General features: G+C 31.8%; 1 protein-coding gene across 1 annotated transcript; it reads right to left on the reverse strand.

The window, feature by feature from the left end:
• Positions 1-815: 815 nt before the first annotated feature.
• Positions 816-10,237, reverse strand: LOC134723197 (protein unc-93 homolog A-like). Its single transcript, XM_063586825.1, has 7 exons — positions 10,083-10,237; positions 7,734-8,263; positions 6,107-6,264; positions 4,485-4,724; positions 3,525-3,660; positions 3,028-3,159; positions 816-1,142 (listed from the first exon to the last, which is right to left on the reverse strand). Exons 2-7 carry the CDS (start codon positions 8,236-8,238, stop codon positions 925-927), a joined length of 1,389 nt encoding a protein of 462 aa, XP_063442895.1. The 5' UTR covers positions 8,239-8,263; positions 10,083-10,237; the 3' UTR covers positions 816-924.
• Positions 10,238-12,726: the final 2,489 nt, after the last annotated feature.

Here is a 12,726-nt window from a genome sequence, read left to right on the forward strand (position 1 = left end):
TGTCTCAAACGATTTGTAAATCGAAATCATTATATCTGTTATATATCTAATAACATTCTTAGCCTGTCCTTTTCATATTTGAAATATATTTGACTTATTTTCTTTTCCCTTTTTATTGGCCTGATCTGTTTTTGACTCATCATTACTGTTCATCTAAGCTATATGCTCGTATTATCATACATCTCCCATTCAGTCTCTGTCAAAGACTTCTGTCAAATAATGACCATAACACTCAGACACTCAAATCAATCCATGTGTTCGTAGATAGTAGATGTTGTTGTGTCCTGTTAAATTGTTATACGATGATGACTGATGTTCCCATATTTTGACTATTTTATTGATTGTGACTGTTTATTTAACGCATCATGTAAATGTAACGGAATTTGATGAGACTGTTATTAAAGTGAGAGGGTTAGCGCTAAAGAACCAGGTTTAATCCACCATTTTCTACATTTGAAAATGCCTGTACCAAGTCAGGAATATGACAGTTCTTGTCAATTCGTTTTTGATGCGTTTTGTTTTTTGATTTTGCCATGTGATTATGGACTTTCCAAATTGATTTTCCTCTGAGTTCAGTATTTTTGTGATTTTACTTTTTTCTTAGTGTCTTTCTGATTCGTGGTTCACATTTGTTGTCATTAATAATATAAACAGATGTGTGCATATCGCTGTTAAATCCTAAATAGACTCAATATGTTATGTATGTCCTAAATTAATATATAACAGACTCTGGTATGTGTACACACAGGATTTCTTTATATATTCGGAATATAAATGATAAATTGTTCATTCAAAATTTAGCATGTTTATATCATGGTTCTGTTTTAATTTGATATTAGTATAATAATTATTCATTTGCTCCGAAATTTTTTTTGCTGTCATATTAGTTCATTGTTTATATGATGGACTTAAACAATGCTAAATTCAATCTAAAACCTTTTTCTTCTTAGTTCTTTCTAAAATCTCAACTATACCATACATTCCCATGCCAATCGTCAAAATTCCAAGACAGATGTACAGCTTAATATATGTTTTAAGAAAGTTGCTCCAGGCAAAGGCAATCAGAAAACCAATAGCTTCAAATAAGCGATAGTTTGAGAATGCCGGCTCCAAGTTGTCTTTAAACAAAAACCCATATAGCGCTGAAATGATATGTCAAACAAATATATATAACACTTATTATACTTTACAAATTGTATGAATAAATTATGTTATATTTACAAAAGAATTGCATGTTTGAAATATTGCAGTTCGCACTTAATGATCATAGTTGTTGGAATTACTTACCATGTCCACTCTGTTTTTTTTTTATAGATGTAGTTCTATTTGTGTCCATCTGATGAGGTAAGCCTTTTTCAACTGATTTTCATAGCTCGCTCTTATGTTTTACTGTTACACCACTGTAAAAGATTAGGAAAGAGTTGGGATCCCGGTAACATGTTTAACCCAACCACATTTCGTATGTATTTGCCTTTCCCAAGTGAGGAGCCTGTAGATCCGTGGTTGTCGTTTGATGATGTGATACATATTTGTTTTTCGTTCATTTTGTGTACATAAATTCGGCCGTTATTTTTCTCGTTTGAATTGTTGCACATTTGGCATTTCGGGGCCTTGTATAGCTAACTATGCGGTATCCTCATTGTTGAAGGCCGTAAGGTGACCTATATTTGCGTGTCATTTGGTCACTTGTGGAGAGTTGTCTAATTTGTAATTATACCACATCTTCTTTTTCAAATTATGTTTCATGTTTCTTTGTGAACAAATAATAGAATTCTACATAGATAATAAATTGTGCTTTATATCTAGTTCTTTTTCTCGATAATGATGTGATTTGCAAGTGAATACTGACTACAACCATGATAAAAAGAAAGACTACAATGTTCTTATTACCATCTTCCCATTCTTGAGCATTATCATATCATCTTTTACTGTAGCGTTTATGCATTCTTGTTGGAATGATTTGCTAGAGCTTAGTTAAACTATTGCAAGTGTGATGACCTAGGCCCTCGGTCATAAAACTTTACTCAGTACTCGGAGTACAAAATATGTGCTCGAAACACAAAATCCAGTATTGTGATTGGTTGATTGTTAAGTCTGAGTACAAAAATCGTGCTCGAAGGTTTTTTGTACTCGTACTCGATAATCAACCAATCAAAACGCTTGATTTCGAGTATGATTTTTGTGATCCAAGCACTGAGCAAAGTTTTATGACGTCAAACCCAGGTATTCTCGAAATCTACTCAAGAAAGTGAATGAGGAAGAACTATTAATACCATGCGACATGCTTGACTGTTAATAATTTTAGAGTGTCGACTAATAAGTGATATCTCAGCTATTATTGACTCCACATATCCACTAGGATAATTAGGTCCAATCGGGACACTATTATCGGTTTTGTCATGTTCTTGAAATTCATGTACAGAAGAAGATATATCTGTTAATATATATAACCTCATCCCATTGATGTGAATACACTTGTTTTAGTCACATTGTTGTCTGTTTGATACCTTGCCTTATGAAGTACTTTACAGGGTTTGTACACAAATTAGCAACACGGTTGGTGCCACGTGTGAAGCAAAATCTGCTTATCCTCTCTTAGCCTCTGAGACATAATCAAGATTTTGGTGGAGTTCCTGTTGCGCAGTCTTTCGTTTTTCTTGTTGTATTTTGTATTCTATTGTTTGGTCTTTCATTTAGCCAAAGCGCTGTCAGTTTATTTTCTACTTATGAGTTTCAATGTCCCTTTTCTATTTTTCCTCTCTTTAAATGAACATAATAATAATATATCTTGATTGTTTCTTGTTATTTAATTTATTGTTTTGATGAAATGTCTGCAATATTTTCAGTTTCTATATCAATATTTTATTACCTTGATTTTTTAGGAGGGGTTTGATATAGCGGATCAGATGTATCCGTCTGATTCATTTCAAATCGCATACTGTACTTATATTGTGAGTTGTGATTTTAAAGTTTTAAAATGACCGGTTATTAGAAATTGATTTACAAAAAGTCATTTACTATACGCACCATTTATTTGAGCCTGTATTACAGCGTCACCTGTCCCCCATAGACCGGCAAATATATATATTATGTATACTGGTTCCTGTTGCGGTTGCCATAGTAGCAAAGCAGTTTGTGTTCCTCCATGAACAATAAAAGCTGAAATTACAAAAATGAAACGCTTGGTAGTAAACTTACCGATTTTTTTTATGATTGGTCCTCGCGAATATTATATGAGAAAGAAGGTTTAATGGAGTGAAATCTGACTTTCGAATTAGTGATTGACGGATGGGTGAACTTACGTGTAGAGGGTACAAGCTTTGCGTTTACCGGTTCATTTTTACTTTACTTTAAGAACATTCGTGATTGAGAATGAGTGACACGCATTTGATAATCTTTTTCAAATTGTTCAGATTTTAAGAAGGCCTTGTCGAGTTGAATCGTTTAATGATCATAAGCCAAATGATATTCATTTGTTTATACTTATGTGAATAATTTCTTTATAAAATAGAAATATAACTTACCAAATGCAAACAATGGAATCTGCCCGACATACATCATAAGCCTGCCGAAACTCAATGAACAAATGGCATTCACAATACCATAACAAATCATTACATAACCAACGTTCCGTATACCAATTGTACAGCTTATATAGGACTAGAAAACGAATAAAACTCTGTAAGCATGATATTTCAATTATAAATAGAGATAATAAAATTATAGATAAATTTCATGTTATAATTGTTCAGAAGTGCTTTCCCTTTTAAAATATAAACAATATGATTCAGTTCAATAATATAAATACACTCATCATAGATACCAGAATTAAAATTTTATATTTACGCCAGTAACGCTGGAATCAAAAATGTTTTATAAGGCCAAATAAAGTATGAAGTTGAAGAGCATTGAGGACCAAAAATTCCTAAAAGCTTTGCCAAATACAGATAATGTAATATATTCCTAATATTAGTGTGCTATTCATACACAGAAATATGCTGTTACCGATTTTCTCTAATGTAAATGCGTGTTTTACTCGTCGATTTTCGCTGAAGGGGGTTTGATCTTTAAATAAAGCTTAATTTACCAATATCATGAGCGTTTTCCTTGTCAGGAACCTCAATGTAGAGTAAAGAGTAAAACATTTTGAAATAACTGATGCAAATACTAGACTTGTTTGCACCCGTTCACATAATTTAGGAATTTTCAGTTAATTGTGCTATGTATAGATTGTTCGTTGTTGATTATGTCAAATAATGTATGTCATCAATTTATCATAACTCATGATTAATGTTTTTATTTATCCCTTTATACTATTAAGTATGTCACCTTGTTTTTATGTAATGTTCAGTAGTACATAAAGGTAATAGTAGTATACCGCTGTTCAAAAGACATAAATCGATTGAGAGAAAAAGTATTTAGGTTGCAAACTACCACCTAGGGAAACACATCAGCTACAAGAGGAAAACTTTTTTAGACCTTACCTTTGTAAAATCTCCAGCAATGAATGCCTGCTCAACTCCGCTATACATAGTTAATATCACCAACAGTTTCTGGTATGGAGACTGCCATAAATGTTTGAACGTTTCTATCATCAAACTGGGCAACCATTTGCCTTTTGTCTTCTCGTCGCCACAGTTAATGGGTATGTTTTGAAGGAATAAAACTATAATCAAAAACCCAAACGTAACACTAGCCATGTAAATCAAACATAATAGGTGCACCTGAAATAAAATCGGAAAGTATAATATGTCAAAATGTAATTTGATTTATTCAGTATGAAGGAAACATCTTTACCAGTTATTCATTAACTTTTCCCAGGTTGGTATGTTCTTAATTCTGACCTTGTACAATGTAACCGTATTTTGTTTCTTTACCTCTTTTTTTTTTACCTCATAAATAATTAAAGTCATATGCAACCTCAAATTAAAAAAAAATATGCATATGTTTTTTTATAACTAAATGGATAGTTTTCATTATACAAGTTATTAACATATATTTTTTTCTGAGGAAAATTCTTTAATTCGTCCACATTTAGAAGAAGTTTACTCCAGTTTTAATTGCTTTCTTCCAGGAAGCGATTCGCCCGACATATTTTCCGTATGCATAGTGACCTGAGCGTGACAATCCTCGTGAAACTCCGGTGATCGCAAAACGCATGGATCTGTCATTAAAATAAACAATTATCTGATTATACATGCTTAACACGTGCTCAATATCCATGCTTTTTTGTTATTTAATTACTATAAGGTGACAATCGGTACACTTCGGCTTCAAAACACGGCATTTGATGAGCAACCATATTTGTTAAATCATAACAGACAGAGAGAAAAAAAAAATGACGTTTATACGATATATTTGCGTAAAAAATGATAAAATCGTGCACAGAGGACTAAGTTTATTGGTTCAAGAATTGGATAAACGTTATTTTTTACCGCTCACTCGTTTCTTATGACTTTAAGCAACGATTTCTCAATTAGAAAGTAAACAAATATACCAATCACCGAGGAAAAGTCCAAAAGCTTTAAATAAAGGCAACAGTAGTAAACCGCTTTTCAAAAGTCATAAATCGAGTGTGAAAAACAAATTCGGGTTACAAACTAAAACCGAGGGAAACCCATCAACTGTAAGAGGAAAACCACGAAAATGTTACAAACACAGAAACGAACTATAAGATAACAACTCATATTTTTCTGACTTGGTACAGGACATTTAATAGTTATCAAAGGTACCAGGATTATAATTTAGTACGCCAGACGCGCGTTTCGTCTACATACGACTCATTAGTGACGCTCATATCAAAATTTTATAAAGCCAAACAAGTACAAAGTTGAAGAGCATTGACGATCCATAATTCCAAAAAGTTGTTTCAAATACGGCTACGGTAATCTATGCCTGGGATAAAAAAAAATCTTAGTTTTCCGAAGTTTTGTAAACAGGAAATTGATAAAAAAAAAAAAAAATGACCACATTATTGATATTCATGTCAACACCGAAGTTTTGACTACTGGGCTGGTGATACCCTCGGTGACGAAACGTCCACCAGCAGTGGCATAGACCCAGTAGTGTCAATTGTTATCAAAGGTAACAGTATTATAAAACATACCTTTGAGTTATCTGGTCTGTTCATATTTGTATTGTTTATTTGTATACCTGGGTCAAAATTCGCTCCACATTTTCTAAGTTCATCTTCGGTCAATGTAAAATTTTCTTCAACTTGCCCATTTAACACCTGCGATGAGATAATGTTTCCCCAAATTTCGCCTGTAATATATATTTACAGATAACTCAGTAATTCCCCTGTATCAACTTTGGTTCTTATATACGATCGAAACTTGAAACAAAATTAAAACAAACAAAGAAAAGCAAAAAACAACAAACAAAACCAGAAAATAACAAGGAGCTTTTTTCCAAGTATGCATGCGTGGAATACACTGACTTACGGTGACCAAAAATCATTATGTACCGTTATTTACATTGTAGCAATTATTCTAAACTACTGTTTAAAAGATTTTAATCAAACGACTAAGCTTCAGAAGTAACATGGCAAGAGTATGAATAACATAAATGATACCAATTCTATGGAATAATAAAATTAACGGTACCAATTTTCTTGCACCAGAAGCGCATTTCGACAATACTTGTCTGTTCAGTGATGCTCGTGGCCAAAATATTTGAAATTCAAAGCTTATTTAAAAGACGAAGAGCTATAATCTAAAAGGTCCAAAAATTATAGCCAAATCCGTGAAAGGAATCAGAGCTTTGCATGAGGGAGATACATTCCTTAATTTATAATAATTTTTAATATTTTGTTACAGCAAATTTTTATTACAGAAAATAATCCGTATTTTCAGTACTACTGGGCTGGTGATACCCTCGGGGACTTATAGTCCACCAGCAGACGCATCGACCCAGTGGTAGTAATAAAATTAACGGTACCAATTTTCTTGCACCAGATGCGCATTTCGACAATACATGTCTCTTCAGTGATGCTCGTGGCCAAAATATTTGAAACTCAAAGCTTATATAAAAGATGAAGAGCTATAATCCAAAAGATCCACAAATTATAGCCAAATCCGTGAAAAGAATCAGAGCTTTGAATGAGGAAGATACATTCCTTAATTTATAATATTTTTTTATATTTTGTAACAGAAAAATTTAATTACACAAAAAAAAATTCATGCCAGAACTATTTGAGCATTTCGACAATGATGTATTTGCAGTGATGCTTGCGGCCGGAATATCTAAAAAAAAAACAATTAGATAAACGTTGAAAAGGTGAGAAAATTAAAAAGGGCTTCAGAAGATTGCTTATATAATGAGGGTCGGCTGCATAATTGTCAATGAGGGTCGGTTGAAAACAAAACTTTACTACAAAAGAGATAATTTCAGCTTCTCGATTGTGAACTTATATAGCAATTTTCCGTGTATTTCTGGGTTTGTAATGACATAAGCAACACTACGGGTGCCACATGTGGAGCAGGTTCTTACCCTTCTAGAGCACATGAGATCATTTCCCAGTTTTTGTGGGATTCGTGTAGCTTAGTTTTTAGTTTTCTATATTGTTTTTGTTTACTATGATTTGTCTGTTTGTCTATTTACTTTTTAGCCATGACGTTGTCAGTTTATTTCCAATCTATCAGTTTAAATTTCCCTCTGATATCTTTCGGGGCGATTTTCAACTTCTAATTTCAAATCGATTCATACATAAATCTTGTATTCATGCAACTTACTTGTCTGATAAACCATGAAGAAAATTCCAAAGAATCTGCTCATAACGTGATGTGCAAATGAATTAGTTAAATTGGCATACCAGATAGCCATCCTTGTTAAGTAAGAACACTTAGCAGACCACATTGGCGCAGCTCCTAGTCCGATAATGACTGATGCTGGAACAATAGAACCCCAAACAGCATGGAAATTAGCTGCCATATACAAAAGATAACAGATCATAGAGGCAGCAATAGTCCATTTACAACCAAGATGACTGATCACAAACGAAGGCAAAAACATGCATGATATAATTAGAGCTCCATAGATGATAGATAATCCTCCAGTTCCGAGTCCCTCTTCTTTATTTAAAGAACTTTGGAGATTTGTAATGGATTGGAATGGAATGAAAATAAGTAAAAATCCACAACTAATAACAAATACATTTCTAAGTATCTGGAATTTGGTAAATGGAATGTCGTCTTTCCTTTTCTCCTTTTTTTCTTCTGACCCCTTCTCCACGTCCATTATTCTTCCTTTTTTAGATAAAATTCTAAAAATATATATTTTCTTTAGATGTTTATTGCGATGCTAAAACGAAGTATTTGAAATGATTTGAAAGCGGTCAGAAAATACAGAAAAATCGTTAGCCATAATGTTGTTTTACTTCCATAAAAAGTTAGATTTTACCATTGTTGAAGGCCGTATTACTACCACTTCATTTTAACTCTGTGTAGAATTGTCTTATTGTTCACATATCCTCGTTTTGATATCTGGGTGTAGCTACTTTATTATAATATCATTTTGTGAATGGTCTATGGGACCAACCGAGGTTGATGAACCCATCAATTGTTCTCGCTGCTTCACTTTACACACGAAAACAAATAATTATGCTTGCTTTCAACAAAGTTCCAAAGTTAGATTGAAATCTAATATTTTTGTCATTTACAGGAAAATAAAGTTGAAATTAACTTGAAATAATTTTGAAAAAAAACCTTGTTGTCTCTGATTAAGGTGGTATCGGAGTTTAAAATAAAAATGATAGGATTAATTTATACTTTGCCAACTATAGGTAACAGTTAGTATACCGTTGTTCGAAACTCGTAGAAACGTAGAATATATTGATATATGTTAAAAAAATATGATTAAAATGATAGGTCATAACGCATTTTCTGAAACTACAGGTTATTACAAAATGACAAATTTTGTATGAATTATACAGGATTAAACATCATTAGGTAATTAGAAGCTCAACTTATGAATGTAAAAGAAAATACGAAAAGAACAGATATGGGGCACCGTACGTTATTTTTCGGCTAAAAAACAAAATAGGAAAACTCCATGTAGATACCTTCAAAAAATGCAATGTTACCTCTTCTTAAAATGCACATCTAAACACATTAAAAAACCAACCAAAATTAATCTACACTTTTAAAAATTTTAAAATGTAAATTATGATTTTATAATTTGTTCTTTTAAATGTTTTAGGTATTTGCATTCCGGCAAACATTTTTTCTAACTTCAATGCAAATCAAAACCTTAGGTTCTCTGTTTTTATAATCCAAGATGCGAAAGACACCCATACTACCATAAGTTGTATTATTTTGATATTTCTTACCTTTTTTAGTTTTTTTTCCCCTTCCAAATCAAGTGAGTGATTCGATATGAAACTATTTATTACGATTCCTTAAACACATGGTGTTCGCTAGTGGAATTATATGTGATGCTAAATATATTAAACGAATGCTGGTTTTCTTTTTATACGAATTAAAAGGAAGTGACCATCAATTATTAAAAGACATACGGCTTAAAGAGGAATATATGAAGATGACGATTTTTAATAGATAGCTCGTAACTTATTTAACACTTTTTCATCATTTTTAACATCTAAATCATTGCATGTAAATAAATTAACTTATTTTCGTATTCATGTCAATTATTCATATTTCAAAGAAATATTTTGCAACTGTTTAATTTTCATATGAATAAAACTTGTGAATAATGAGAAAAAATATATAGTGTTGATTAATAAACTTTTCGGGACTCTATAATTCTGAGTTTCATTCATTCGTCATGGGTTGTTTTTTCTTGATTCGGAAATAGTGCGGCTAATTTTACTTTACATTGATTTAGTCGTTATCTAGTGTACACCAAGTTTTTTTCAACTGAAACCGAAAGTCGTACTTTTGTAAACAGTTCAGATATATATATATATATAAAAAGACACCGGGAAATTAATAAAGAATATGTTTTAAATTGTTTAAATTTAAACGATTGAGTAAGATTATAAATGACTATGAAATGTGATTAACTCATTTAAACTGTATCTCCTTTATGCAAAGCTCTGATTCCTTGCCCGGCTTTGGCTTTACCTTTTGATCCTTTATTGTTTATAGCTCTGCATATTTTTGTTATATAAACTTTGGATATTCCAATTTGTTGGCCCCGAGCATCACTGATTATCAAAATGCGCTTCTGTTGCTGAAAAAATTGGTACCGTTTATGTTCTTGAACCACTTTATGTCTCCATTTGACTGTGTTAGGTTTTTTTTATTTCCAACCTCTGGTTTGAGCACGGATGGTGAAACAATCATAAGAGTATATCTTCCTATGAATTAATTATTCCACTGCTACTGCTGTTTTTTAGTTGTTTTTTTCGGTAACCCTGAATTAAGTCCCGTATCAAAACATGAATTATACTTAGAAAAAAATAACCATTTACGAGGTAATAACTGCGACCTTTTAACTTAGAAGAGTACAATTCCAAGTAGTACATATGTCACTAAATTGTACTCCAGATATGTGACTTTTAGATAACAAAGATACCTACGACTATTTTCTTTATAGTTTCTTTTCTAATGAATGAGCATTTGACTATTTTCTTTATAGTTTCTTTTCTAATGAATTAGAATTCTGATGTGAAAAATTATGTTAGTGTTTTAAGTGTCATACAAAATACTTAATCTTGTTATACAACATTAATTAGTATCTATAAACTGAAGTTATGACATATCATACTGTGTTAAAATAAAGTGGTAAACTTGGTTTTTTTTTACTATGATTCTTTAAGGATGTTTGCTAGCCTATTTCAAAATAACAATAGTTTTGAAAGACTGTTATAAATTGATATTATAGAAAAAATGTACTAAATAAAATAACATAATGAAGAATTCGTGTGCTTTTCCTCGAGATATATGACATTTAAATTTTGACAATAGAGGGTATATCCTTAAGCTTGCGTATCTGGATGACCAGTTCGGGTTTTTCTATCAACTATGCTAATGCAATAGAATATTTTTAATGATAGATCTATAAGATTTCCTGGTTATACCACAGACGCCTGTGACATCCTTTCTGTTTGGTGGTTTTTCTTCAGATATTTGTACGTGTGACAATTGTGTGAATTATATCTTATTTATTTTCCTTTATAATGTTCTACCTATTACTGTCACATTCATACATTGGCAGTAGTTTACATATGCCATCCTTTTACTTTTATTTTACAGTCAGTGTTTAAGATAGTGCTAATGATCTACGGGAATGCATTGCGGCTGCCCGAAGGCAGAAGCCTCTTGTCTTTATGAATGTGTTAACTTTTTTTTTTTTAAGTTCAGTTTGATGTCTTTTTTTTATTGAACAAGTACACTTTTTTGTTAGGGAGCTACCATTTGATTTTTATGGGGGGGCTAGGATGAAATTTGAAAAAAATAGGCAGGACAGGAGTTTTGAGTAAAAAAAAAAGGCAGGATGAGCAACTTGGTAAAAAAAAAGGCAGGATGACAATTTGTGTAAAAAAAGTCAGGATAAACTATTAAAAAAAAGGCAGGACCGAATAGAGTAAAAAATAAAAAGGCAGGACAGAGATTACAACTAAAAAAAAAGCAGGACAAAATTTTTCATCCTAGCCCCCCCATAAAAATCAAATGGTAGCTCCCTTAAGGGACCAGCTGAAGACCGCCTCCGGTAGCGGGATTTTCTCGATGTGTTGAAGAACCATTTGTGACCTTCTATTGTTTAGTGGTCTTTGATCGGGTTGTGGCCACTTTGACACATGCCCAATCTGAATCTGATATTAATCAATAAGGAAACAACTTATGGAAGTATCTTAATATTAATCAGAGAAGATTGAAGCGTCTATGGACGCGAAATTGTTGGTCTTGGTACTTATGTGTGCACACTTTATATATTTAAAGTTTTCAATAGGTTTTGATGAATTTATGAAAATATGTATAGATATATGATTAGCTGATAGTGATCTCAGATTAAATAATATTTGCAACTAAAACTCTCTTTTTCTTGAATCTTTTCATGACATTTGCCATTAATTTTTACGGGATTATGAGAGTGTTATAATGGGAGATGAGATGTGAAATATTTGCCCTTATTTGATAAAGCTGTAATAAAACATACAATGATATAACTATCAATTACCCTGTCTTACAGCAAGGTTAGACATATAAATCTCTGCATGAAATTTATTTTATGGGTGATCATACCACATCTCGGTATTTTAATACATTTCTTTTGAACATTTTCAAATTAAGTGTCAATGGAAACAGAATCGTGATATAAAACAATTCGTCTCTAAATAAATGAAATTAATTATATAAAAACACAATTTAAAACGTACAACGTTAAAAGTAAAATAACAAAAATACCGAACTGCAAAGAGATATTCAATACAGAAAGTTCTTTATAAATTCAATTTGGCAAAATCAAAAGCTCAAACACATCTAACAAATAAAAAGAACTTTCGTATTCCTAACTTGTTACAGGCATTTTCTTATGTAAACAATAGTGAATTAAACCTGATTTATTGGTAGCCTAACCTCTCTCTTTTTATGAAAATTGCATCGAATTCTTTTATATTTACAACAATGTGAGTGCAAAACAAATAGACAAAATATGTAATTAAGTGTAATATTCTAGAAGTTTGTTTACACAATGTTAATATAACTATTAGTAAATTATGTAATTACGCTTAATATCAGGTTATAAAGCCTTCAAACAAAACTG

This window comes from Mytilus trossulus, chromosome 6 (assembly GCF_036588685.1).
Source record: "Mytilus trossulus isolate FHL-02 chromosome 6, PNRI_Mtr1.1.1.hap1, whole genome shotgun sequence".
Taxonomy (NCBI): Eukaryota; Metazoa; Mollusca; class Bivalvia; order Mytilida; family Mytilidae; genus Mytilus; species Mytilus trossulus.